The sequence below is a fragment of the Pteropus alecto genome, unplaced genomic scaffold, assembly GCF_000325575.1.
Source record: "Pteropus alecto unplaced genomic scaffold, ASM32557v1 scaffold72, whole genome shotgun sequence".
Taxonomy (NCBI): domain Eukaryota; kingdom Metazoa; phylum Chordata; class Mammalia; order Chiroptera; family Pteropodidae; genus Pteropus; species Pteropus alecto.
In genome coordinates, this window is record NW_006436811.1 from 22,524,583 (window position 1) to 22,551,469 (window position 26,887).

At 38.1% G+C, this 26,887-nt stretch overlaps 1 protein-coding gene and 1 pseudogene across 4 annotated transcripts in view; one reads left to right on the top strand and one right to left on the bottom strand.

The window, feature by feature from the left end:
- Nucleotides 1-26,887, bottom strand: part of ABCC4 (ATP binding cassette subfamily C member 4) — a 225,002-nt gene that overhangs the window by 45,256 nt on the left and 152,859 nt on the right. For all 4 annotated transcript variants that reach the window (XM_015590902.2, XM_025048202.1, XM_006913812.3 and 1 more), the window contains 3 exons: nt 7,489-7,639; nt 1,658-1,777; nt 370-480 (listed from right to left, as the gene is read on the bottom strand). In XM_015590902.2, the coding sequence (XP_015446388.1) occupies nt 370-480; nt 1,658-1,777; nt 7,489-7,639 (382 nt within the window). The remainder of the gene's footprint in view (nt 1-369; nt 481-1,657; nt 1,778-7,488; nt 7,640-26,887) is intronic.
- Nucleotides 17,485-17,603, top strand: LOC112481428 (annotated as a pseudogene).

Here is a 26,887-nt window from a genome sequence, read left to right on the forward strand (position 1 = left end):
GTGCACCGGGCACCTATAGCCAAGGGATATGAATCGTCCTAAAGCTAAAACCTTAAGCCTTAAACTGGACAAAAGTCTTAACAGTAAATTTGGACACTACCAGGATGTTTAGGTCAGCTTATGACATTTATGTATGTCTTAACCCATTTAAGAAAGATAAAAAGAACTCATCCAGATGCAAATGACTCCTCTACATGGGCCACAGTGGGGAATCACGCCTAACCTGACATACTGCAAACACTTTAATACAATTCACTGAACCAAACTGTTTATGATATTAGACAAAGTGGCTAAAGTTTAATTTAATAATTGTAAATGTAGTTATAAATTGTAATCATACCATAAATAGTTATTCACATCTGTACTTACTTTTTGCCAGAATCAGCGACCCAAAGGCAGTAATAATGACAAAGATGGCACAGATGGCATCCAGACGCATGGCAAACCATCGGGACGTAGTCAAAAATAAGAACCAGGCCTCTGGATTTGTGAACCATAAGAAGCACCATGAATAAGTAGAAAGAACACGTTAACTGCTTTGAACAAGGGGGAACATTTTGCTCAGTTGAACTACAGAAGACTTTTATACAAAGTAGGACAACAATGTTGCATACTTAAGGACTCTGAAGATTCCAGAAAGCTAAGTGTGATACGAGGCAATGTATATGGTACACTTAGGAATCAGTGCAGTGGCTTTTTGGGAAGCATGCATTGAAAAATTCAACCCACAGGTTATAAACAGAAATGTACTATTAAAGAACATGGAACAACGGTTTCATCAGTGCATCTCGTGTAGCGCTGGGCTTCAACGTGAAGCTCATCCTTTGATATGGTCGACTGTTCCCAGTTCTCTAACAGCAGAGAGTGCAGCTCCATACAGGGCCCTGCACACAGTGTTTACTCCTTAGGAGCCTCTATCGAAATGACCATTCTGCTAAATAAAAGGATCTGCATGTGGTTTTCAAAGTGTCATTCTATCTTCAAAACATGATAAAGATGAGCCAGGATTTTACAAACTTAGAGGAAATTCTGAAATTTCTACATTGAAAAAGCTTCACTATTACAAAGAATAATATACGTCAAATGGGTGGCAAATCTGATCATCAGGAATTTGACTTCCTTAGTCACTTCTGCCATCCTGTATGCTCTGAAAAAAAAATTGGCAAACTACAGCCCGTGGGCCAAGAATGGCCCACCACCTTGTTTTTGTAAATGAAGTTTTATTGGAACACAGCCATAGTCATTTGCTATGTATTATCTTTAGCTGTATTCATGCTACTTGGCAAAGTTGAGTAGTTGCGATAAAGACAATATGGTGCACAAAATTAAAATATTTACTATCTGGCCTTTTGCAAAAAAAAGTTCACTGACCCCAACTCTAAAGGGACAAAAAAGTCACAGGGCATGGCGAGGGAAGGACAATGCAAGCCAGTCAGTGGGAGAAAAGCAGTGGCATGATTGGGGAAGAGGAGGGCGCAGATGGGACTCTGAGAGAAGTTACGGCCAAGGGGAAGCGGGGAGGAGGAAGATGAGCAGACAGGATGTCTGAGGGGGAGGCAGAGAGAGGTGCTAGCCAATAAGGCTACCTGAGAGGGAGGTCAAGCCTCAGAAAGCAGCATATTCCATCCTTTGAAGATGTTTCCAGAAACTTACAGACCTGAATGCAAATCCTGGTGTGCATCAAACAGTTCCTGAAACCTCTCTTCAGTTTTGTATGCCCGGATGGTCCAGAGACCCTGGAGAGAAGATGATAGGTGGGAAAACACTGGGCTCCGTGCTGGGGAAGCAGAGAAAGACAAATGACAGATAAAGCCAGTGAGACTGGATGCAAGGAAACCAACTGCCTCCCGTGCTCTGTGGTGGCAAGTCCCACCAAACAGCACATCTAGGGCTTCCCAGCAGGCTGCTCTGGGGAGAAGGGACTCCTCCTCCCTCCTGAAGAGTACCCTCTGCGTCAGCCCTCAACCTCCTGTTCACACCATGCTTCACTTTAATGACCTGTATATAAAAGCTTCTCTTTGAACCTTTGACCAAATCCAAAGCATAACTAGATTTAGATTTCTTTATGAACTCATTCCTCGAGATCTTCCCCAAACATGGCCTCCCTCCATATTCTGCCTTGACATCCCTCCAGGCAGAAATTATTGTTCACTAATTTTTGAGTCAGTAGCATTTTTAAATTTAATTCTCTGTTAAGAGTACTTACCACACTGAATTATGATTAGCCAGGTATCTGTCTCTACTTTAGATTATTAACTTCTTAAGGGCCGGGATAAAGTCAATAGTATATCCCCAAACCTGGCATAGGACAAGTGCATGATAGGTAAGGTGGACAGTTTGCTATCCCCCGGCATCCTGAGATGCTGGTGCACCAAGGGTCTCTGTATGGGTTGCTGCACGCCTGTGTACTGTATTCCCCTTATGCCCACAAAACCTACAGAGCCAAGATGTCTTTCAATAGTCTTAATTTCAGCACAAGGAACCTGATGGATATTTTTATAACTTCCCTACCAGGCACTTGTCCTGGTGATTGGAGCTTACCACGACATATGGCAGTGACATCGACCTTTCAGAATTTGACAGTGATCTTAGTGGCCATTCTCTTTTGAGTAACTTCGCACTGGCTTGGAGCCTGATGTCACATGACTGGCCATTGGTTTCTTTGCCATCTTCTCTGAGAGCACACTGTAAGAGGACCATGGTCTGGCTCCTGCACATTGGGGAACAGGTAGACTGCATGCTTCTAGGCAGGGACAATCCCTTATAGTTTTATTCCCCACCATGAATGAGGCTGTAACTAGTTATCATCAGAGGCAGATCGTGAGCCTGTGACCTCTTTCTGCAATGAGTAATAATCTGCGCTTTTACCAGAAGTACTGACTTATCACTTTGGTACTTGTGAATCTCCTAGAGAAGACGTTAGTAAAACTTGGGTGTTTAGGGGAAGTGAAGATCACTTATCTTACAGGAAGCTGCAGATTTTATAAAATGATGGAAAAAAAGACTCAAGGGAAAAACTCAAACTTATTTTCAGGGCTTGACTCCTTAGCCTAGCAGCCAGGTACCTGTCTGTGTGTCAGTTCAGTCAATACTGAAGTTTATGTGAGCACTGCATATGTGTGTGTGTGTGTGTGTGTGTGTGTGTGTGTGTGTGTGTGTGTGTGTGTGTTTGGAGGGGTGGTCCTGGGCCGTGGGTCAGCTGACTATCCATTCAGCCTTGGGGCTCTTCCACAAATGTGCAGACATGGACCCTCCTCCTGCACTTAGCAACCACAGTTCTACAAGCAAAGAAGAAGCAGGCTTCCATGTGTGGCACTGGGGTTCAGAGACAGTGAAAAGACATGGGCAGTGGGAGGGACAGCCTGGGCCGTGGGCTAGCTGACTATCCACTTAGCCCTGGGGCTCTTTTTTGACTGAGAACATTAACCATTAGGGACCCTCACCTGTAATAGTGCTTTAAGGGGAAATGTGTGTGTGTGTGTGTGTGTGTGTGTGTGTTTGGAGGGGTGGTCCTGGGCCGTGGGTCAGCTGACTATCCATTCAGCCTTGGGGCTCTTCCACAAATGTGCAGACATGGACCCTCCTCCTGCACTTAGCAACCACAGTTCTACATGCAAAGAAGAAGCAGGCTTCCATGTGTGGCACTGGGGTTCAGAGACAGTGAAAAGACATGGGCAGTGGGAGGGACAGCCTGGGCCGTGGGCTAGCTGACTATCCACTTAGCCCTGGGGCTCTTTTTTGACTGAGAACATTAACCATTAGGGACCCTCACCTGTAATAGTGCTTTAAGGGGAAAAACTTTCTCTAAACTGGGACATGGCCTAACATTTTCCCTTGAATCTAATTCAGGCAAAAAGCCTTAAGTGATTCTGGGATGGTTCTGATCAACCAGTTGTATGTTTGTGATCTTACTCTAGCATCTACAGTGTTCTCTCTCTTCATTATACTGAGTAATTTTAAACTTGTATTCATTTTAGCTTCTTTTAACTTTGTACTTTTAAGACAGCAGTATGAATATAGATGGAGCTCATGCTTAAAATAAGAAAGGCCGGAAGCTCTGACAGGTCTGGTTCTGCACTCCCCAGCAGATGTCCCAACCTTTCCCCAGAACACAGTCTGGATACAGGGTGCTCATAGGGATGGTTCAGGATAATTCTAGGGCCCATTACTCTATCGAGAGAGTCCAGGCAGTGTAGAGAACCCACTAGAACCACGCTCTCATGTCCAAAGCAAATAAACAATTTCGTTATAGGCGATTCTTCTGAGAAGGAAGTAGATGTGGTGTTCAACCAGGAAAGAGTATTTGAATTAAATTCTTCAGCTTGGACATCCTCGCTTGCTTCCCTCACCAGATCAAAGTGGCAATGATTATGTGGCAAGGTCGACTTTAGAAATCAGGTGTCATCCAGCCTGGAACACCAGGGTACCCAAAGAACACATCATCTACTTTACCTCATACTCAAGTGCTATAGTGGTACAGCTGGTACATCAGGAATCTAGACTTGTGAAAAGCTATCCTGTTTCTTTCACACCCCACTTAGGGCTGAGTGGAATGCCAGGATGAGCGAATTGGAGAGTCGGCAAAAAAAAGTTAATTAGTACAAATGAAGAGGGGATGCCAAGGCTTCAGTATCATCTTGACCAATGTAATATCCTTTGTTACCACAGACTGAGCTGGCTATCCTAAAGTAGACCTATGTAACACCCATGGCATTAGCAGTCACAGACAAATATAACTCTACATTTCACAACATTGACAGCTGTGTTTTCTATGACCCTGAGGATTCTTTAGTACATATTCCACAAGGACTGCTAATCTTCTCTGGGAAGAGGGAGGGCAGAGAACTGCATGAAAGGACCCTGGGCTGACAGCCTTGCTACAGGTTATCATTAATGCTACATGAGACCTACTAGCTGTTATTATGTTCTTAACTGCCTCATGTTCAAGGTTCTAGTGCTAGCAAGCACTTTTCAAGCATCAACTTAAGTAATTCTCACAAGAACCCCAGAGGGCAGGTACATTACCTTGACAGAGGGAAAAACAGACTGAGGGATTAAGAGCACTGCCCAAAATTAAGTAAATTAACCCAAGTAAGTGGTAGAGCTGAGTGTCAGACCCAAAACTATCTTATTCCCAAGGCTGTGCTTTTAATCACAACCACTGTGTCTCAGAGAGAATGATCAGGGGTTAAAGATGCCCACATGACTAAATGCATTATTCTCTAGACTTTGTTTCTTTAGAAAATCCCCAAATCTTGCTTAGTTAATATCCAGTAGCCTTACCCATTACTGTACTTCTTATTAAGCACCTTAAGCTGAACAAAGTCCCTAGGAATTGGCATGAGAATTTACAGCCTGAAAACGTGGCACACAAGTAATGCTCCCATAGCAATGCCCCTGGCAGACATTGCTAGTTAATCACAGAACTCTTACAGACAGAATTTCGATATGTCTTCATAATTCAGGCATTGCTAAATGAATAGAGTTGGCTAGAGAAATACACAACCAAATGCCATCCTGGTTTTATGCACTTCTCTATGACGGAGCATAGCTATGCTCACTTTTGCAAAAATGAAAAACCATTATGATCAACTGCAGATTTGTCACTAAGAGTCAGCTAGGCAGTATTATCTGAAAATAAAACTTCAGTAGTCCTTCAAAGCACAAAGAGGAAGTAGGTTTATGCCTACTAGCCATGGCAATCAGGTCCTTTCTTTTTGCTAGCGGCTCCAGCAGTGACCTCAAGAGGTACTATCAATTACTGCCCAGAAGAAACAGTGGAATTGTTATATATGGCACAGACTACTCAGATAAATAACAATAAAAAGTTCTAATCAACTGGCCACAACATTTGGTTATTTGGGGGTGTGGAGGAGGGAGGATCTGGATTTAACTTACTGTCTAACTCATTGTCACTGCCTACTGGGGTTCAGGAAAACCCAAATATTCCACAGGGACCATGCCAAAGTTCTCAGAATCTCCAGATCAGAAAAAAGTCTCAAGAGGTCCCCTTCTCTCTACTTCCACATGGAACACAACCTTTCTTTGAATATACTAGAGACTACCTCCTTTGTGACAACATGGGATGACTCCATTTCATAAGTGGCCTCAAATCATAAAAGGTCTAAAGCCTTATTGTCTATACAAAAGACTGGTTGGAGTCTGTCACTTATTCTGCCTTCTCCAAGTCCTATCATCATAACAAGTCATATCAGCAGAATGTCACACACATCAGGTCAACTCTGCTCCACCATCCCATTGAAACACCTCAGAAAACCAAACCGCACTTGATGACTGAAAATTTTTTCTACAGCTTTCATGAAACTGTCACCCACTATCCTTTATGCAAATACTTAAGACAAATGCCTCTTCCAGAGTTCATTACTTAAAAAGAAACACATTTGCCACAACAAAAAAACTGCTTTATCCTAACGAACTTGTATATTTCCACTTGGTAAGTAGGAAAAACCATGGGAATCAATGTTTCTCTCCTTAGCTTGGTTCCCAGAAATCCGAGTTAGTATTAGTTTGTAGTAACTATCCAAAGTTGAGGTTTCCGATACAAATATCTTCCTTCTTTATGTTTTGGCTATCATCCTTGTACCTTTTTAAAAAATAAAAATCTATTCTTATTTTTGTTTTAATAATAATGAAATATGGTTGTGCAATATTGAGATAGGCTCTGAATTACTCCATCCTCTGCGATTATCTATAGACTAGAATGATTAATCATAAAGTGCTTTCTCTATTATTCCAAAACTAGGAAGCTGAATAGAGTAATAGACTAAATGCATACTAAACTGATCCCTTTCCTGTGTCCTCCTAAGGGGATGGCCCAGGAGGGAAAGAAAATGTCAAACAGTGTGGCACTACACCAAATACTGGTGACAATAAAGAGCAAAACTGAAAATAACAGTGCTTATCTTTCAAAACATTTAACAACCACAACTTATTTGCCATTTTTTGAGTATGTGAAAGTAATATATTTTTCAAATGTATCACTTCTGACATGAGTATGTTTCTCAATGCTTCCTTTCCTTCCCCTGATCTTTTCCTTGTCATTTCTAATAAATTCAAAGGAAGAATAATTTTCTATTTTCCTTCTATACCAGTTAAAACATGAAATATTTTATATCCCATAAAAACTTTTATTGCTTTCCTGCTCTGTATCCGGAAGTATGTCATGAACAGGACAGAAATGGTCCCTGTCTTCATGGAGCGCACACTTCCGAGGAGTATTATTCTACACACATCCTCCATTCCTTCTTTGTACTAAACTGAAAGTTGCACCTGGCATGCCACTAGATCTATTTGCCTTCGAGCCCACAATGATTAATGGTGGCCATTGTATTCAGTTACTTAACATTTATTTCATGAGAAATTTCAAAATACGGAGTCTGCAGAATTTCAGGGATCTCTTTAATTATGGCATGAATGGAAGCTAGCTTACTTACATTGCCATCCCAACCCAAGAGTCTTGGTACTCACTTGTAGATTCCAGGCGTTTGACATCTCTTGATGTTTCTAAGAAAAAACTACGAAGAACAAAGAAAATGATGCAGAGGGGAACCAAAGGTATCACAATCCAAGGAATCACCGCCACCGCCACGCCTACCACAGAAATCACTTGTAGAAATGTCTGAAATAGTGAAAACAGATACAGAGACCTCCTGTGATATTGTGATTCATAACAAGAGACAAATATTTGGTCTTCATCCCCATTTCCGGCACAGCACTCCCAAAACCCTTGGAATTTCCTAAGTTTTGAGCGTGATCGAGGTGTCTTTTGTTATGTTATGTTTTGCAAGCACCACAGGATCGGAGCTGGTTGTCATTGGAGCCACCCTGTGGTTTAGAGGACTGAAACTTTCAGTCCCACTCCCTGACTTCCAGGGAGAGAAGAGGAGCTTGAGGGTTGAATAAATGGCCAATGGCCAATGACTTAGTCAATCATGACTGTAATAAAGCCTCCATAAAAACTCAAAAGGATAGCTCCTTGTCCTTTTTTTCAGAGCTTCCAAAATGGAAAACCAAAACGCTTTGCCACCACGATGGGCCCGTAGATCCACAAGGACAGAAACTCTCTGAGCTTCATTCAGGACCTTGCCCTATGTGTCTCTTCCTCTGGCTGTTGATGCATACACTTTACCATCTTTTGTAATAAATCAGTAATCTAAAGAGTAAATGAGTTTTCTTGAGTTCTGTGAGCCGTTCTAGCAAATTAAGTGAACCCAGGGAGGGAATCATGGGAACCTCTTATTATAGCCAACTGGTCAGTCAGAAGTACAGGTGACAACCTGGGCTTATCTGGAGTCTGAAGTGAAGGGAGGTCTTGTGACTAAGGACTAAGCCCTTTGCCCATGGAATCTGATTCCATCTCCAGGTAGACAGTGGCAGAATTGAGTTGAATTCTCGGACACCCTGCTGGTGTCCCAGAGAATTGCTCTTCGGTATGGAGGAAGTGACCACAAACATTTTAACCTCCTTATCAAGAATTCTTTTCAAAAATAGGCTTTAATGGGTTGTTTTGTTAAGATTAAACTCCTAGCTTGTTGGGATGACAAGGAATGCTTCCTCATCCAACAGAAATAATGATGATGTTTATTGCATGCTCACTATGTGCCAAACACGGTACTAAGAACTTTCAGGTATTAGCTCTTTTGAAACACTCAGTAGTCCTCTGTGGTAAGCATTGCTATTTTCTTTACTTAACAGATGAGAAAATTTCAGACTCAGAGGGGTTTAAGACTTGAAACCCAAACTATCATGAGTCTGTAGGTATTACCAGGGAAATTAGCAAGCAGGAACCATGGATGAGGAATCCAGAAGACTAGGCTATAAACACAAGGATAAAAAAGTAGTTAATTACAAATTTAGTGCTCAGAAAAGGAGGGAAAAAAATTTAAATGTTCATCTTTAGAAGTAGGGATTCCGCTTTCTTGGTTTTCTATCCATAGATAACGTTTACTGAATGCTGACTATGTACCTGGCTGCACATTAAATACTTCACATGTATTAACTCATTTAATTCTCACAACAGCCCTATTGAGTAGTATTATCTCATTTTACAGATGGAGATGATGAGGCTCAGGGAGAGAAAAAGTAACCTGATCCAGACTATATATAAAGCATATATCAGGGAGCCCACATTGTTAGCTATTATGATATATTTAAGCTTGCCCCAAATATACAGCGAAATTTTTATTGCCCAGGAAATTTATTTTTACTTATTTGAGCTTCTTAATTTGCCATTAATTTTTCCTCTAAATACCTTTAAAGAATTTCAGCGTTTATCAGCATGACCAATAAAAAAGAGACCAAAAAAGTGATGAAATAAATTTTTGATATTTCTTAGAAATCTAAGTTTTGACATTAAGGAAACAATTTATAATGTCTAAAAAAATTTTTTATTATTCGGATATACATTAAAATTTTCATCATTAGGATAAGTATTTAAAATGTCTATTTCAAAGGCTAAAGATGATAACAAAAGCAGATGCACTTTATCAGGTGTTTACTGTATGCGAGGCACTGTTTTAAGAGGTTGATGAATGTTCACTTAATCATTACTTCATCCTGTGAGGTGATCCTATCTTAGAAATGATCTTGATCTAAAAACAACAGGTAGAATAGAAAACCAAGTTCATGGATGATGCTAGTTTAAATACCCATCTTTATCAGGAAAAGTATGATATCCTGGTGTACAACTTCAGGTGATATGAATGCAATTCAACACGCAATGTCCGCCTGTTATGAAAGTGGGGTTGAATGGTGGGGACATGCAGACTCACATGGCGTAGGCCAAGATCTCTGAAGTTTACCATCTTAGATAGATACGAATCCATGACCATCTGCACAAGGCACAGAGTGCTATACAAACACATGGAAGAATACTAAACACTGTTTAGAGGGTTCTAAGAAAAGACAACTGGCAGGGTTAAAAAACAGAAGAGGAACATGGACGATTTGCAGGTAGTTATCAGTTGATGGAAATTTTGACCAAGCAGGAGCCTGGCAGCAAAAGTTAAGTTGCTTGCCTGCATTAACACGGGTTATTCCGTGTCTTCTCAGTGCCAGTACCCATATCCTCTATCTGCCAGCCCAGGGCATTCCTCACTATGCCACCCCGGGCAGTGGGCCCAAGGCACGATGTCTCCGAGGAAAGGATTAGCAGGGTTATGCCTTACACAGACTTAGGTTATCATTTCACAGCTCTTCCATATCAGTTTTCTCAGAGGATCCTTGTACCCATCTTGGGAATGAGAAAAGAAAGAACTGTCATTTCCATTTACAGATAAGGAACCATAAAGTTGGGAGGTTAAGCGGTTGTCCCAAGTTCTCACAGGAAGTTACTGTGTATTATAGAGAAAGCCAGCAGCATTTTGTACTTAGGGAATCCATGTCCGCAACTGCAGACAGAAGCATGGAAGAAGGACACCACCAGAACTGTAACTTCATGGCCAGGAGCCCGTGTGACTCAAACTGCAGTACCTTGATGTAAACCCATGTGCTTTAACTATTTCTCCTTGTCTCTACTATGGTATCAGTATAAAACCCGGAGTCAAGAGGAATGGAATTCTGAAGGAAAAAATTCCAGTCATAAATGGAGGAAAATAGGCTAGCTGGCCTCTCTCCTTTTATACCTATAGCTGAACAATTTCTTACAGCTACTGGATAAACTGATGTATCCCACCCTGCTACACTGATTAGGAAACCAAGTTTCTTCCTTCATGCTTATGGGGAGGGGTCCTTCCAGCTACTTCTATGTATGGTCTTAAGCAAAGTCATTAGCCTTGCCATCATTAGCTGTCAAGGGGAAAAAAAAAAAGCAGCTGTGGCTTCTATTTTATCGAAGGTGTATTTTGTTTTAATATATACTTCTGAAATAAGATGGCCATTAAACCTCATACCTACTACGATTCCAATGCCTCAACTCCAGGCCTATCTCAGGAAAATGAACGCAATTCAACATTTTTTGAGGTTACTTTTTTTGCCATTTTATTATTCATATATATATGTTTTCTTCTTCCTTTTCTTCTTAAAGAAGTCCCTTTAACATTTCTTGTAATACTACTTCAGTAGTGATGAACTCCTTAACTTTTCTTGTCCGGGAAGCTCTTTATCTTTTCTTTGATTTTAAAAGATAGCCTTGCTGGGTAGAGTAGTCTTGGTTGTATGTCCTTGCTTTTTATTACTTTGAATATTTAGTACCAATCCCTTCTGGCCTGCAAAGTTTTTGTTGAAAAATCAGCTCATAGTCTTATGGGAGCTCTCTTGTAGGTAACTAACTGCTTTTCTCTTGCTGCTTTTAAGATTGTCCTTAACCTTTGTTAAATTAGAATGTGTCTTGGTGTGAGCTTCCTTGGGTTCATCTTGTTTGGGATTTTTTGTGCTTCCTGGGCTTGTGTGTCTATTTCCTTCAACAGGTCAGGGAAGTTTCCATCATTATTTCTTCAAATGGGGTTTCGATCCCTTGCTCTCTCTCTTCTTTTTCTAATACCCTATGATGCAAATATTGGTTTGCTTGATGTTGTCCCAGAGAATGCTTAAAGTATCCTCATTTTTTTAAGTTCTTTTTCTTTTTTGCTGCTCTGATTGGGTGTTTTCTGCTACCTTGTCTTTTCAAAACGCCTATTCGATACTCTTCTTCATCTAATCTGCTGTTGATTCCTTCTAGTGTATTCACCATTTCGGTTATTGTATTCTTCATTTCTGACTGGCTCCTTTTTATGGTTTCTATGTCGTTTTTTATGTTTACTGTCTCTTCATTGAATTTCTCACTGAGTTCTTCTATTCTTCCCTTAAGTTCATTGAGCATCCTTATAACTAGTGTTTTGAACTCCATATCTGGTAGATTGCTTGCCTCCATTCATTTAGTTCTTTACCTGAAGTTTTCTCCTGTTCTTTCATTTGGAACATGTTTCTTTGTCTCCTCATTTTGGCTGCCACTCTTTTTTGTTTCTATATATTAGGGAGATCTGCTATATCTCCCAGTGTAGGCAGCGTGATTTTATGTAGTAGGTGTCCTGTGGGCCCAGTGGTGCATTCTCCCTGGTCACCTGAGCTGGGTGGTCCAGGAATGTCCCATGTGTGTTGTGTTTGCCCTTCTGTTGTAGTTGAGCCTTGAATGCTGTTGGCATATTGGTGGTTGGTGTTGACTCTCGAGTTGACTGGCTATGAGGACTGGCAATGATCACAGCAGATAAGCTGTTGACCCCATGAAGTGAGATTCACCCCAGCAGGGCTCTGGTGCCTGCCAAGACCAACTTTGGGGCATATTGTTTGGGCAGCTAATTGGAGGGTGCTCTGTTGTGGTTCTGGGGCCTCTGGGAGGGGCTTCAGTACAGGCCAAGGTCAGCTGCTGCCTATGCCCAATGTGGGGCTAACTGGTAGGAGCTACAGAGTGATCCGAGATTGGCAGCTGCCTGTGCTGGGCCCAGAGTTATATGGGAGAGGCCACACTGCAAACTGAGGCTTGCTGCCACCAGTGCCATGCCTGGGGCTGCTTAACAAGAGGCACAGGATACACTGAGGTCAGCAGCCGCCTGCCTGTGGCCTATGGATCTTTGAGAGTTTTGTTGTTGTTGTTTTTTGGTATTTTTTGTTTGTTCGTTTGTTTTATCAAAATCTGCACTACAGGCTAAAGTCAGCTGCCTGTAAAGAACAGCTGCTGAAAGAGGCTCATGGGGTGTGTGAGCTGGGTGGGGCAGGATCTCAGGGAGTCACCAGTGAGTGGTGTTCATCAGTTCAATGCAGACTCAGACTTGGTGCCCACTTGTACCTGGAGGCTGTGTAGGGGGAAGACTCAACACAAGAACAATGGTGGCTGACCCTCCAGCCCTCGCCCTGAAGCCACACAATTCGGTTTCTCCTTGTATGTACCTGGAACCTTTCAAGCTGCTATCCCTTTGCTAGACCTTAGGGTGAGTGTTTGTGAGTAGGTCTATACACAGACCCTTTAAGAGGATGCCTGGGTTTCCAGCAGCCCTCTCTCTCACTTGCTGATTTTCACAGCCAGATGTTGTGGGGACTCTTGTTACTGGCACTGGTGCTCTGGGTTGGGGAGCCTGGTGTGGGGCTGGGATCCCTAGCTCCTCTACAATCACAATAGCTCTCCCGATTCTCAACTGCCACACGTGGGTATGGGATCAGCCTGGTTCGCATCTCCGCCCCTCCTACCAGTCTTTATGTGGTTTCTTATTTATATCCTTAGTTATAGGTGTTCTGTTCAGCTAGTCTTCAGATGATTGTCCTATAATTGATGTGGTCATGAGAAGAGATGAACACAGCATTTACTACTCTGCCATCTTGACTAAAAGTCCTTAAGATGTTACTTTTCTTATTCTATGTCCTTTTTCTATTGCAAGCCTTGCTTCTTCCTAGTAGACTTACTTGCTCTGAAATTGCTAAGCATTCAGGGAGTCTTAAGGAAAAAGGTGGTAGACTTCTGAATAAATAAAAACAAACCAAACATCAGCTTACCAGATTATTCAATATTTTCAAAAGAGAAGATTAATTTGACACTTTCTATTTTGTGCATCATGAACTGGTATCAATATTAAGGGAAATCCACCTGTGTCTATTCCAGGTTGGCCTCCTTGGTAAGCAAGCATCCTGATTTAAACATCAAGATAACTAAGGTAGAGGACCTCATCACCACCACATATGGAAGGAATGTCTAATGTGTACCTCTCATCCTCAGAAAGGATGCTGTCCTGTGAGCAGCTGTTTCTGACAAGCCACAGTGGCGTCCGAATGAATATTAATGAAGTATACCAAAGCAATAAAGGAGAAAATATTTAAAACCTTGCCCAATGAAAAAATTTGAAAAATAAGACATTGCTTTATTGCTATTGCCTAATGGAAAATTTCCTCATAATATTGAAGAAATTTCACAATTCTCAAGATCTAGTTGACAATCAAAGAAATGTTGGTTACTCCACCATCCCAAAACCAATCATGAATAACATTTCATGAGGCTTGTCATGTGTCCAACCCCTTAAGTATTTCACATGCATTATTTAATTTCTCCCATAAAATCTTAGTAGAAGGGATTATCATATCCATTTATAAAGCAGGAAACTGACACTCAGAGAGGTCTAATAATTTGCCCAAAGTCAGATAATTCAGTTATTTTGACCTCAAGCCTATTCTTTAAATCTCTACATGATATTGTATCCAATATACATAAGATTCATATTTGAAAAAAATTAATACCCAAATATGATCTTATTTTATATTAGTTTCCCTTTTGTCTGCATTTTCTAGTTTTGTTGGGTTTCTTGTGTTTTTATTTGGTCTCTCCCATGAGATAAGCAGTACTAGACTCCCAGCTCATTAGGGGATAATAGCCTGCTCAGCTCACAGAGCAGAACTTATCATTAAAAGGTTTTAAAAATGCTTGCGAACAGATCACATAACATGTGTTGATATAAGGATTATTGTTTAAATTAAAAAAAAAGTTTCATAGGGAAGATGAGTTCTAAGCCTAGAAAGCAAAATGACTAGAAAGAAAAATAAAAGAGCCAAATTTAATTTTAATAAATACTTAAAACCCAAGGACACAAAATGAAACTTAGTATTTTACATGTTCAATATCTGTATTTAGATGGTGGTAACATTAAAATTTCCTTAGGGAACCTCTTCCTTTAGAATTAACATTGTCATCTAATATCAAAGATTTCAACATATTTCTTTCACAAGCACAATTTTAAATACAAGGACCTGTTTGCCTGTTTGGCATTTAACTACTGAACTGCTTACATTCCTATAGGAATTCCTAAGTATCTGCCCACGATTTACTTTAATTTCATGAGATTCTGTTCTTGCTAGTCTTTGCGAAGCTTGTGCCAAAAAAACATGTTTTCTATAAACAGCACTAAAAATGTATTCTTATTCTATGCAAATAAATATATCATCCATACTTTTGGCTCACTCCATTATTATTTGAACTCTTACTCGCTCGCGTACTTATATTAGAACAAAGTGAAAGATGTATTTAATCATAATGCCACTTAATCAGCAGACAGTGCTTTTATTATTTGTTTACAGTATTAAAAAAATAAAATCATGATCATTAGGATTGCTAACACCTCAAAGAGATTTCAAAGCTTTTAATTCTGCTGTCAGTCAGACTCTAAAGAATTCTGTTCCAAGTTGCGATAAGTACAAATCATCCAGATTGCCTTAAACTATTACTGATTTTGCAGAAGATATGACTTAAGTGTAATAAACAAAGCAAGACTCACTTCTTGGCAAGAAAACATGGCAAGATTTTCTTCTGATTTAGCGCGAGAAAAAAATAATGCCTAGTTTTTGATCAGTAAGCTGTTTATTGATGTGGGTGTAGGTGAGTCTTCTGCCTATTTGTTCTGGAAACATATGAGATAAAAAATAACCTTTCAATGAAATGACTATGATATAGCTTGTGCTGCTTGCTAATACAAGATTCTTGTCGAGGCAATGAAATTGTGAAGAGGCTTTACAAAATTCTAAGAGTATTAAGAAATAAAATGTAATTCCTATTGAATATACTCATTACTCTTCAATCACAGGATAAAGAGAAGCAAAGGGGAAAATATGGAAGACTCTTAAAGGTAAGCTCCTAAACATTAACACTAACCTAGGGTTAGTATTAAATCTGTAGGTGTATGTTTCATGCTAATATGGCACCTTGCACATCTTAGGGAGTTCAGAGATCAACTCTGGTTCCCAGATCCCCTCTTGACCACCTGTTTCTTTTGATCTCACCCAACTCAGTTAACTCTGTTAAATCAGAACTTTACATAATGCTTGTGTGTCTTATTTGTGTAGATATCTATATAAACTCTAAGACTAAGCTTTTCTAAACTTGTCCTTTCCTTAGGATATATTCATCCCTCCTTCCAACCCTCATCTGGCTGCCTCAGGTCTGTTCATGTCCACACCAGCTCTAGGGCCTATGTATCCTTCAGTTAGCTCTTGCTCCTGAGTCTTAAATAACTCCACTGAAAAGGAAAATAGTGGTGTTTGGCTTACAATTTGTTAATCAACACAATAGAAAATGTTAGGGAAATGAAGTATAAGTTTTCCTTTGTGTTCAGCATATCTCATTGATCAACAGCTTCCTTTTTACATTTTCTTGGTGTTAGAGCTAACTACAAAATTCAAGGCTGGAGTCCATCTATATGCTACTTTTAAAAGGCACCCTTTAAAAATAAATGTGGAAATAAAAGGATAGAAAAGGGGTGCCCCATGAAAACACTAACCAGAAGAAAGCTGCAGTTTCTATCTATACCATTATAAACATAGAAGCTTTCAGTTAGGAAAAGTTCCTAGAAATAAAGGAAGACATTTCATAAGAATAACAGGTTAATTAATCCAGAAGACATTTAAAAATCTGAATTTTTATAAGCCTAATAATGGAAAATCTGACAACCTAGGAGAAATAGACAAATCTATACTCATAATGAGAGATTCTCACTTATTTATCTCAATAACTAATTAAACAAGCAGATAAATATCACTGAGATATAAAGAATTTGAAAATATGATCAACAAATTTAATCTAATTAAGAAATACACAATACTGCAGCCAACAACTGAATACATTCTTTTCAACTGCATATATACTATGCTCTGAAGCAAGTATCAACAAACTTAAAGGGACATAAATTATACGGAATATATTTTGACTTAAGTGGATTTAACAAGAATTCGATAACAAAAAGGTAACTACAAAGTCACTACACGTTTGGTAAGTCAGTAATACATTTCTAAATAACACCTGGTTCAAAGAAATTACAATAAATTTAGAACGTATTTTGACAGAAAAGAAAATCTACTAATAAGAGTCAAGGGCTACGACTAAAGCTATGTTTAGAGGTGAATTTATAGCTTAATTTTAAACAAAAAAAAAAAAAAAAGAAGGGCTACTAGGAATATATGGGAAATCTTTGTGTATGTTCCTAATTTTCCAGTGAACCTAACATGTTCTAAAAAAATCAAGTCTCATTAAAAAATAGCTGTAAGTCAAGAGTCTAAAAATTCATCTTAAGATAGAAAGAGGACAGTATATTAAATTAAATTATGTTGAAGAATGGAAATAAGAGAAAAGTAGACATTAATGAAACTACTAGGAATATATGGGAAATCTTTGTGTATGTTCCTAATTTTCCAGTGAACCTAACATGTTCTAAAAAAATCAAGTCTCATTAAAAAATAGCTGTAAGTCAAGAGTCTAAAAATTCATCTTAAGATAGAAAGAGGACAGTATATTAAATTAAATTATGTTGAAGAATGGAAATAAGAGAAAAGTAGACATTAATGAAACAGAAAACTAATTTCCAAGGAGAAAATCAACAAACCCAAAGCCTGGTTCTTTGACTGTACCAATGAAATTAATAAACTCATGCCAAGACTGATTGAGAAAAAAAGAGAAAATTACCATTATCATGCCTTAAAAGGAGAGAATACAATACAAGCATTAAAAAGAGCACACAATTGGTCTACGGCCATGCTACTCTGAACAAGCTCGATCCTGTCTGATTTCGGAAGCTAAGCAGGGTCGGGCCTGGTTAGTACTTGGATGGGAGACCACCTAGAAAGACCAGGTTCTGTAGGCGTAAAAAAATAAGAAATAAGGGATTGTAAGCTGACAACGTCCTTGCAATTTGTGAGGTCAACCAAAGGTTGCCTCACCTAAAAAAAAAATTAAAAAGAACACACAATTAACATTATGCTGATAAAGTTTTTTAATGCGAAAGACAAATGTCTTGGGAAATGATGCACAATGACTGACAAAAGAAAAATAGAAAATCTGAGTAATTCCATATCATTTAAGAATTTGAATCCATACTTTAAAAATTTCCCACACAAAAGACTTTAAAGGCTCAGATAGCTTCACAAGTAGAATGTACAAAAAAAAGTTTTACCAATTTCTTAGAGACAACTTGACTCCAGCATTATCATGATAGAAAAAACAAAGACATTAAAAGAAAGCATAATTACAAATCATACTGTCTTAAGAACAATAAACAATCTACCAATAGACTGAATCCAACAATTAAAACAGAATACTTCACAATTGAACTTGGCTAGGCAAGTACAAAATCTATAAGGTAGACTGTTAGAAAGGATAGGCAGGCTGGAACTCTTGGCAGGAGCTGCCACTGTAATCCACAAGCCAAATTTCTTTTTCTTCAGGGAAGTCTTAGTCATTAGACTTTTCAACTGACTAAACCAGGCCCACTCAGATTATGTAGGATAATCTTTCTTACAGCCAAATTGATACATAAAACTGACCATCACAAGAAAGAAATATTTCCCATCTCTTTTTAGGAGGCCAGCATAATTGATACCAAAAGCTGACAAAAATATTTTAAGGAACGCAAATTATAGACCAATATCCCACATGAACAACAGATACAAAAATTCTTGACAAAATATTAACAAACTGAACACAGCAATACATAAAAAAAGATGTTACCTCATGACCAAGTGGAGTTTATTCCAGAAGTATAGAGTTAATTTAACCTGCAATTATTAATCAATATAATTCACCACATTAAAAGAGTAAAGGTGAGTAGTCATATGATTACCTGGAGGTGTAGAAAAAATATTTGTCAAAATTCAACACCTATTCTTGATTTTTTAAAAAGTAAAAACTCTCAGCAAATTAGGAATTAAAGGAAATTTTTTAAATCTGATGATGAGATATCTACTCCCAAAATTGCTACTAACATCATTCTCAATGGAAAAATATTGAAAGATTTTACCCTATGAGTACAAGAATGTCTTATCCATCACTTCTATTCAACATTATACTGAAATTCTAGCCACAGCAATAAGTCAAGAAAAGGAAATAAAAGTTATAAATATTAGAAATGAAGTAAAACTATTATTCACAGCTGACATGATTATGTATGTAGAAAATTCTACAGAATTAAAAAAACTCTAGGAAATGCAAAGGAAATTCACAAGCTCAAAGACAATGTCAATATACATAAATCAACTGTACTTCTATATGCTAGGAACAAGCAACTAGAAAATTATATTAAGAAGAATGACACAAACATAATTTAAAAAAATCTAATACTTGGGAATAAATCTAACCAAAGGATTATAAGATATCTATAATAAAAAATACAAAGCATTTGTAAAATGAAAGACTTAAATACGTGGAGAAATAAACCATGTTCATAATCAAAAGATTCAATATTGTTAAGATTCATAGATTCCTTGAATTATTATAGCTAAAAGGAAATATTAATAAAATCCCAGCACATTTTTTATTTAAAAAAAAAAATTGAAAGGCTTCTAAAATGACACAGAAAATAAAGCACCTAGAATGATCAAAACAATCCTGACAAAAAAGTTAGGACTTAAATTACTGGATTTTCAAGTCTTACTAAAATGTACAATAACCAAGACTGTAGTATTGGTATAAAGACAAACATATCAGTGAAACAAAATAAAGATGCAGACCTGCTCACATACCAATGATTTTTAACTAAGTCAATTCAGTGCATAAGTCTTTTTAACAAATGTGGACAGAATAACTGGGGGGAAAGAAAAAAACCTCAACCACTAACTTCTCATCCCACACACACAAATTAAAACAAGATGAACCAATTTTTGAATAGGTATAACATTAGTAGGAAAGTAGCTTCACAGCCTTTAAAAATATACAAAGATTTCTTAGAACACAAAAGTCATGGGCTACAAAAGAAAAAAAAGAAGGTAAATGTTACGCTTCAATAAAATTAAAACTTGTTCTCCATTAGGAATATAAAAAAAGTGAAAACACTAACTTAAAAAGATATACACACCCCCATATTCACTGCAGTATTATTTACAACAGCTGAGATACAGAAACAAACTGTGTCCATCAATTAAAGAAGAGATAATGAAAATGACATATATATCACTATGTGTGTGCGTGTATATATGTACACATATACACACATGCACATAAATATGCATATATATGCATATATGTATACATCACTATACACGCAATGGAATGTTATTCAGCTATAAAAAGAAGGAAATCTTTTCATTTGTGACAACATGGATAGATCTCAAAGGCATTATGTTAAGTGAAATAAGTCAGACAAAGATAAATACTGTATGATCTTATTTATACTTAGAAATCAAAACCAAAAACACAAAGAAACCAAGCTCATAGATACAGAGAACAGACTGGTGGTTGCAAGAGGCAGGGGGTGGAAGGTGGGAGAAAGGTAAGAAAGGGGTCAAAAAATACAAACTTCCAGTTACATAATAAATTATGGGGATGTAATGTACAGCATGGTCACTATAGTTAATAACATTGTATTGCATATTTGGAAGTTGCTAAGAGAGATCTTAAAATTTATCATCATAAGAAAAAATTTTTTGTAACTATGTGATGTGATGGATGTGAACTAGATTTATTGTGGTGATCACTGTTCAGTGTTTACAAATATCAAATCATTGTGTTGTACACCTAAAACTAATATAATGTTATATGTCAACTACACCTCAATCAAAAAAACTTTTTAAAGAATATACAAAGGCAAGCCACAGATTGAAAGAAAATATTCACAAAGGACTAGTATTAAACATATATATAAAGCCATTATTAAAAATATATACATATACTCTCCTATATATCAACAATAAAAAGATTTTTTATAAATTTTAAAAAAAGTCAGCAAGAGATCTGAACCAATAATTCACAAAAGAAGATATCCGAATGGCCAATCAGCACATATGAAAAGAGCTCAGTATCATTAACCATCAGGGAAATGTAAATTAAAACCACAAAGAGACCAGTCATACCCACTAGAAAGGCTAAAATCAAAAGACTATAATACTAAATGTTCCAAAGTTGTAGAGCAACCGGAACTCTCCTATATTGCTGGTGGGTGTGAAAAATATTTAAAAGAACTTTAAATATTTTAAATATGCAAGTATTTAAAAGAACTTTATGGTAATTTTTTAAAGTTAACACACACCTACCTTATGACCCAGCATTCTACTCCTAAGTATTTGAGCCAAGAGGAATGAAAATACGTATCCACATAAACACTTGTACAATAAAGTTCATTGCTAAAAACTGTCAACATCCCAAATGTCCATTAACTGGAGAACAGATAAATTGTAGTATCTTCATACAATGGAATATTACTCAGGAAAAAAAGAAAAAAAAACTGAAACATACAATAACTGGATGGATCTCAAAAACATGTTGAGCAAAAGAAGGCAGCCACAGAAAACACATACTGTATGGATTCCACTTATATAAATGTAGCCCAAGAACAAGAAAACTCGTCTATGTTGAAAGAAATCTGGAAGAAGTGTGTGTGTGTGTGGAAATTGACTGCTCAGGGGCTTGAGAGACTTTCTGAGGTGATGAGAATGCCCTACGTCCTGTTTTGAGTGGTAGTCGCAGGGATGTACACAATTTATCAAATCTCACCAAACTACAAGACATAATTAACATATATAAACTATACCTCAATAAAAATAGCAATAGGTTAGAAAAATAAAGACACCATTCCCATTCCTTAAGTTATGCTCAGACAGGTGTTGGCAATGTGTAAAGTACACAACCATAATGTCACATGGTGATTTTCTTGGGTACACTGTGGGTAGGGTAAGGTTGGGGGGCACGCTGATGGTACTAGCCTGTGTGCCTCCAACAAAAAACTGCTCCTGAGTCACACTGGACATATCTCCCATAGGGCGCTGGCCTTTTGTTAAGATACTAGAACTGTACTATCTGCTTGGAGACTCAATGCAGATGATAATTAGAGAACCCAGAGAAAGGCTGCAAGAATCAAGTCAGTCATGAAACGCACAAGCAGAAGATAACCACAAGACAGTATAGATTATAATCACTTTCCACATCAGATTTAAGAGACACAGCCATACACAAAATAGCAAGTACAAGACTTTACTAAAACTGAAGATCTCCAGCCCACCCCTTTTTTGTTCATCTTATCACGAACTAGATAGAATTGAATGAATGTAATCAAGAATAGCGTATCGAGACTCTAAAGGTCCTCAAAGTACGTAAATATTTAGCCATTTTCCTCTCCCTAGCAACAACTGTCCATTTGATCATTCCTAAAGATGCAAGATGGCAAGGAGAGAAAGCCCCGTGAGTGGCCACTATTGTTTTGCAATGGACATCATCCAATAATGCTATAATATAAAGTTCTATGCTCTGCACAATACTACCAAGCTTGATAAAAATGAGATCTTTATTTTTTTTTTTCCTTTTAGGTCTTAATTAGCTTCTTGTTAAACTACAAACATTATCATTGGAGCACACATGCTGGGACAGACAAATTGGAACAGTGGTTGCCAGCCTGGGAAGGTCCCCGGTGATTAACTGTCACCATGCTGATGTGGATGGTACTGCTTTCTAAGTGTGCTAACCATAACACTGGAACAAACCCAACCATCTCATCTTTCATTAAAAAAAAGAAAGGTAAAGGAATCGTATGAGTGGGCTTGTGTGAATCTTATCACCCTGATCTCAGAAACCCGAGGGTCAAGTGTTTGTAAATATTTCCAGTAACCCATATCATCAATTTTCCTTTCTATTAACAAGAAAAACCACTTTAACTTGGCAGTTTGCATGAATCATTATCTCTGGAACTGGCATTTTCACAGAATATTCCATCCTTGCAAATGCTCTGACTAAAACGCTTTTGTTGATTTTAAAAGCGTGAAAACACTGTGATTCAGTTAAAATGGATGAGTTTACTTTTAAAGAGTCGGTAAAACAGAGATCTTTCAAATGAGGGAAAGGCAGCCTAACTAACAATCTCTTTTGTCTAAGGGGGATTTGAGGGAGGGAGTCAGGGAAGGGGTCAACACACCATAGAAATCTCAAAATGACAAAGTCATTGTTCAGTGAAAGAGGCTGGAATGCTTTCTACACACTTTCTCTGACATCTCCACACAATGAAATGCAAGGGTCAGTGGTACTGAGACAAGTAAAGGCAGTTCCACTCTTTTGCTTCTATGAAAGCAAGTGACCCAACCTATTATGCCCAAGTCTTAGGCTTGCTTTGTTCTCAATATCCAGATGCAGCAGCTTTTTCTTTCACACTCCCCCTCTGGAAAGAAATAACTAAGGACACCTCCTTCACATTTTCTTTTTCTTGGGCATTTTCACTTCATAAAGCTGCAGTCAATGTGTTTTGTGTGTGGTGAGGAGGGAATGACATGTTCCATGGTGGTCCCCATCACTGCCTGCATTGGTGGCTCAAGTAGCCTCAGGATTAGCCCTTTGTATTCCATGAAAGAATATGAAAAGTCAGTTATTTAAGCTCAGTCAAGCTGTTGATATTTTTTTTTTTTTTTTTTTGGATGAGGGGTGTGTGGGGAAGAAAGGTTCTGCAATTCAGTTTTCTTCAATAAATTACAGCATTTTGCTGAGGGCAGCTATGTGCAAGTTCACATGCTCAGAGCAGTCCCAAATGAAAAAAAATTTTTTTAAATGGCCACATCCACCTTCCACATTTTAACCATTATTTTCACTTGTTTTGCTAGTAGGAAGACTTTTTGGAAGTGATGATTTTAATGGCAAGAACTCTAGACAATCAAGACTCCTTATTCAATGTTATCTGGGAACTTGGCAGTTTCAGAAATTATAAAAAATTACATTCACTTAAAATATTTGGTGCTCAATGGTCTATTTTGAAAACAATTGATTTTGATTCAGTGAGTGAATTTACATGCAAATGTCTATTAAAATCTCAAGGATAATATACCTAGAATCTCTGTGATGTAAACTCATGCAGTAATCTTTATGGCCATAAAGCTATAATATTAGGGACATCATTGGTTTTACTAGCTTATTCCATAATTTCTCCTGAAAACAGTAAGCATCATAGAATGAATCAGATCATCAAACACTGTCAGGTTTCCAATAAACCTGGATGCCCTGGCATTGTCCCCAACAGAGCCAAAAGCCCAGTGAAGCCATACTGAAGCCCAGCATGGAACAAGGTGGCCTGCTATCCAATGCTGAGAGGCTGACGCAGATGCTGGCTGGAATCAGCAAGGGAAAAGGAGGGAGGCCTCTTCCACAAAGACTTTTTCAAGTGACCACAAACAGGAGAGAGAAATCTAAATATACCAAGATCCTTTAAAGGAAGCAACTATAGGCATTATTCAGGGGCAACTACCATGCACATACAGCACAAACGAAATTATTGGCCTTGTTGATTTTCAGTTATGTCCACCACTGGGAATGATAATATCTTCAAAGGAGATGTCACATACACACATCCTTGTTTTACCTTAAAATTACATGGTAAGCAGCCACTTACCTGTTCAAAGATGTTGGATGAGGCCAACTGTCTATAGGTTCAAATATAAATTCCTTAGACAAGTTTTCAAGGCCATGTAAAATGAAGACCAATTCACCTAAAGCCCTGCATAAACCATATGTTCCAGCCATTAATTTAAGATGTGCAACCAGCTACTTGATTTGAAAGTTACTTATCAATGTAACTGGCTTCTTGAGGGTATGTGTGTATTTATGTCTACACATGCACATACATATACATATAATAAAGCTCTGACAAGCTCTGCTGTCAGAAATGAAATAAATCACAACTCTTCTCACTTCACAGAAAAGAATGCTATAACTACAATATAAAATCTTGGACTTGGGAGTTTAGATCCTTTATTGATAGTATTCAGATTTTAAAGTGCTACATGGATATTCCATTTAATTAAACCATAAGGTGTATTTTTTCCATAGAAATGATAGATTTATCATATGCAGTTTGTATGTTACTTCTAGAACAATTTAACTTTTAACTTTAGTATAGTTATGACATTTTCTATTAGGAATGTGTTTCCAGTTACCAGTATTAGTATAATGTAGAATTACCCATTGTTCATAAAGTTTTAATGTAAAGCTATGCTTCTATTTTTAAACAAAACCTTAAGAAACATGCATTTGCTTTCATCACAGTCAATTCTCCTTCCTTGTTTACACATTATTACTACAGAGTCACATATGTCACACTTCAAACAAATGTGCATCAAATTATATGTAAATATAGTATCCTCTACTTCCTGAGCTTTCTGATGCTTGTACCTAAAAGATAGTCATAATTTCTCTAGTACTAGGGTTTGAGATCAGGCTTACCACAAAACCAAGAAAGAAAGTTCTTGAAAATAGTAGTTTTTACCAACCAGCAAAAGTCTCCAAAAGCGTTTTTGGAGAAGGAAAGTAGGTTTGCGCATAATGAATTCTAAAGCCAGGAAAAAATAAATAAAAGGCTGGTACCACAATTTCCAAAAGGTTTATATCTCAAATACCATGGGGTCATATTATATGAGCGCTTCTATGACTTTTGCTGGGGAAGAGGTATTGGCACTCGATGATCAATAATTTAAATATTAGTAAAGATTCCACCTAGGATCTCTATCAATGAGAATACTCTGGTGTGATCAAAATACAGGAAGGAGCAGTTTGCTTCTCCTTCGTGTGCACGAGTAAAGCGTAAAAAGAAAAATCTCCAATTAATCACTTACTAGCTGTGTTATCCTAAAAAAATTATGTAACTTCTCTGGGCCTTATTTCTCTCATTTGTGAAACGAGCCCAATAACTGTATATAACTCATGGGGTTGCCAAGAGGATGAAATGAGAAGTTACACAAATAAAGGATTTAAAAATGGGGCTTGACACCCAGGAAGCAATCACTAAATGTTAGCTAGAATGACTGCTATGTATGGGTAATTTGGACTATAAAAGACTTTCGCCTTGTGAGCTGACTTTGGAACTCCTAGGTAAGAGCAATTCCACTGTATTTAGAAACTCAAGACATCTAAAGACAAAATTAAGTAAATTCAGCTTTGTCAAAAAATCCTACATTATCCTATTTTCATATTACCTTAGTCAGGTACAATCTGGTGTTTGGGAGCCACTGCCCTAAAAAGGGTCAGTTGCTGGAAGGATAGACGCCCACCCTGACTGCCGAGAACCGTTTCCCCATATGTGGACTGACTCAATACAGTTTGCATGACCTCATAACCGGAAAGCTCAGTACTGATACACCTCAGTGTATAACGCTGTGCTATGGGTGAGGGGATACCACAGAATACACAGCCCTAGAATCTTGCCTTTAAGGGATTATGCATATATTGATGATTTAAGACATTACAAAACAACTCTATGAGAAATGTCAAAGTAAGAGTTACAATTTTTTTTTTTTCAATCTAATGCACGGACATGATATCCCTACTCTGCTTAAAATGTTCCAGTGGTTTCTCACTGCACCCAGAATAGAACCCAAATCCCTTATCCTCATACTGTGAAGCATATGGGGTCCAGTCTGCCTACGTCTCAAGTGCCCTCTTACTCCTCTCCACTTAGCCTTCTTTCTCTCTGGGATCATGCCACTTTGTTCCCACCTTGAGCCTTTGCACCTGTTCCTACTCATCAGAATGCTCCTCCCACCACCACCACCACATGCCCTGAGATCTCTTTTTCCTGACTGTTTCCTTATTTCTCAGACTCAAACATTACCTCTTTGTCGGCCACCATGTTTCAAGCAGTCCCCACAAACACCTTCCTTTCCTTAACGCATTAGCAGTCAACTGGAATTACCATATAAGGTTACCTATTTACTATCTGTCTCTGGCACTGGAATGCAAATTTCTAGAAGCCAGTATCCAGTTCACTGCTCCACATGCCAAGTCCTAGAAAAGTGCCTGGCACATAGGAAGCGCTCAATAAATATTGACTGACTGGCTGTAAGTGAGGCTGAAATGAAATATGTTCGGCACAGAAGTTGGTCCATTGTTACAGGACTCCTTCTCTTTTTGTAGGGCATAGAGATTGTTTATTGTAGAATATAATGGTCAAGAGAAGCTTCACTAATGGGGAAG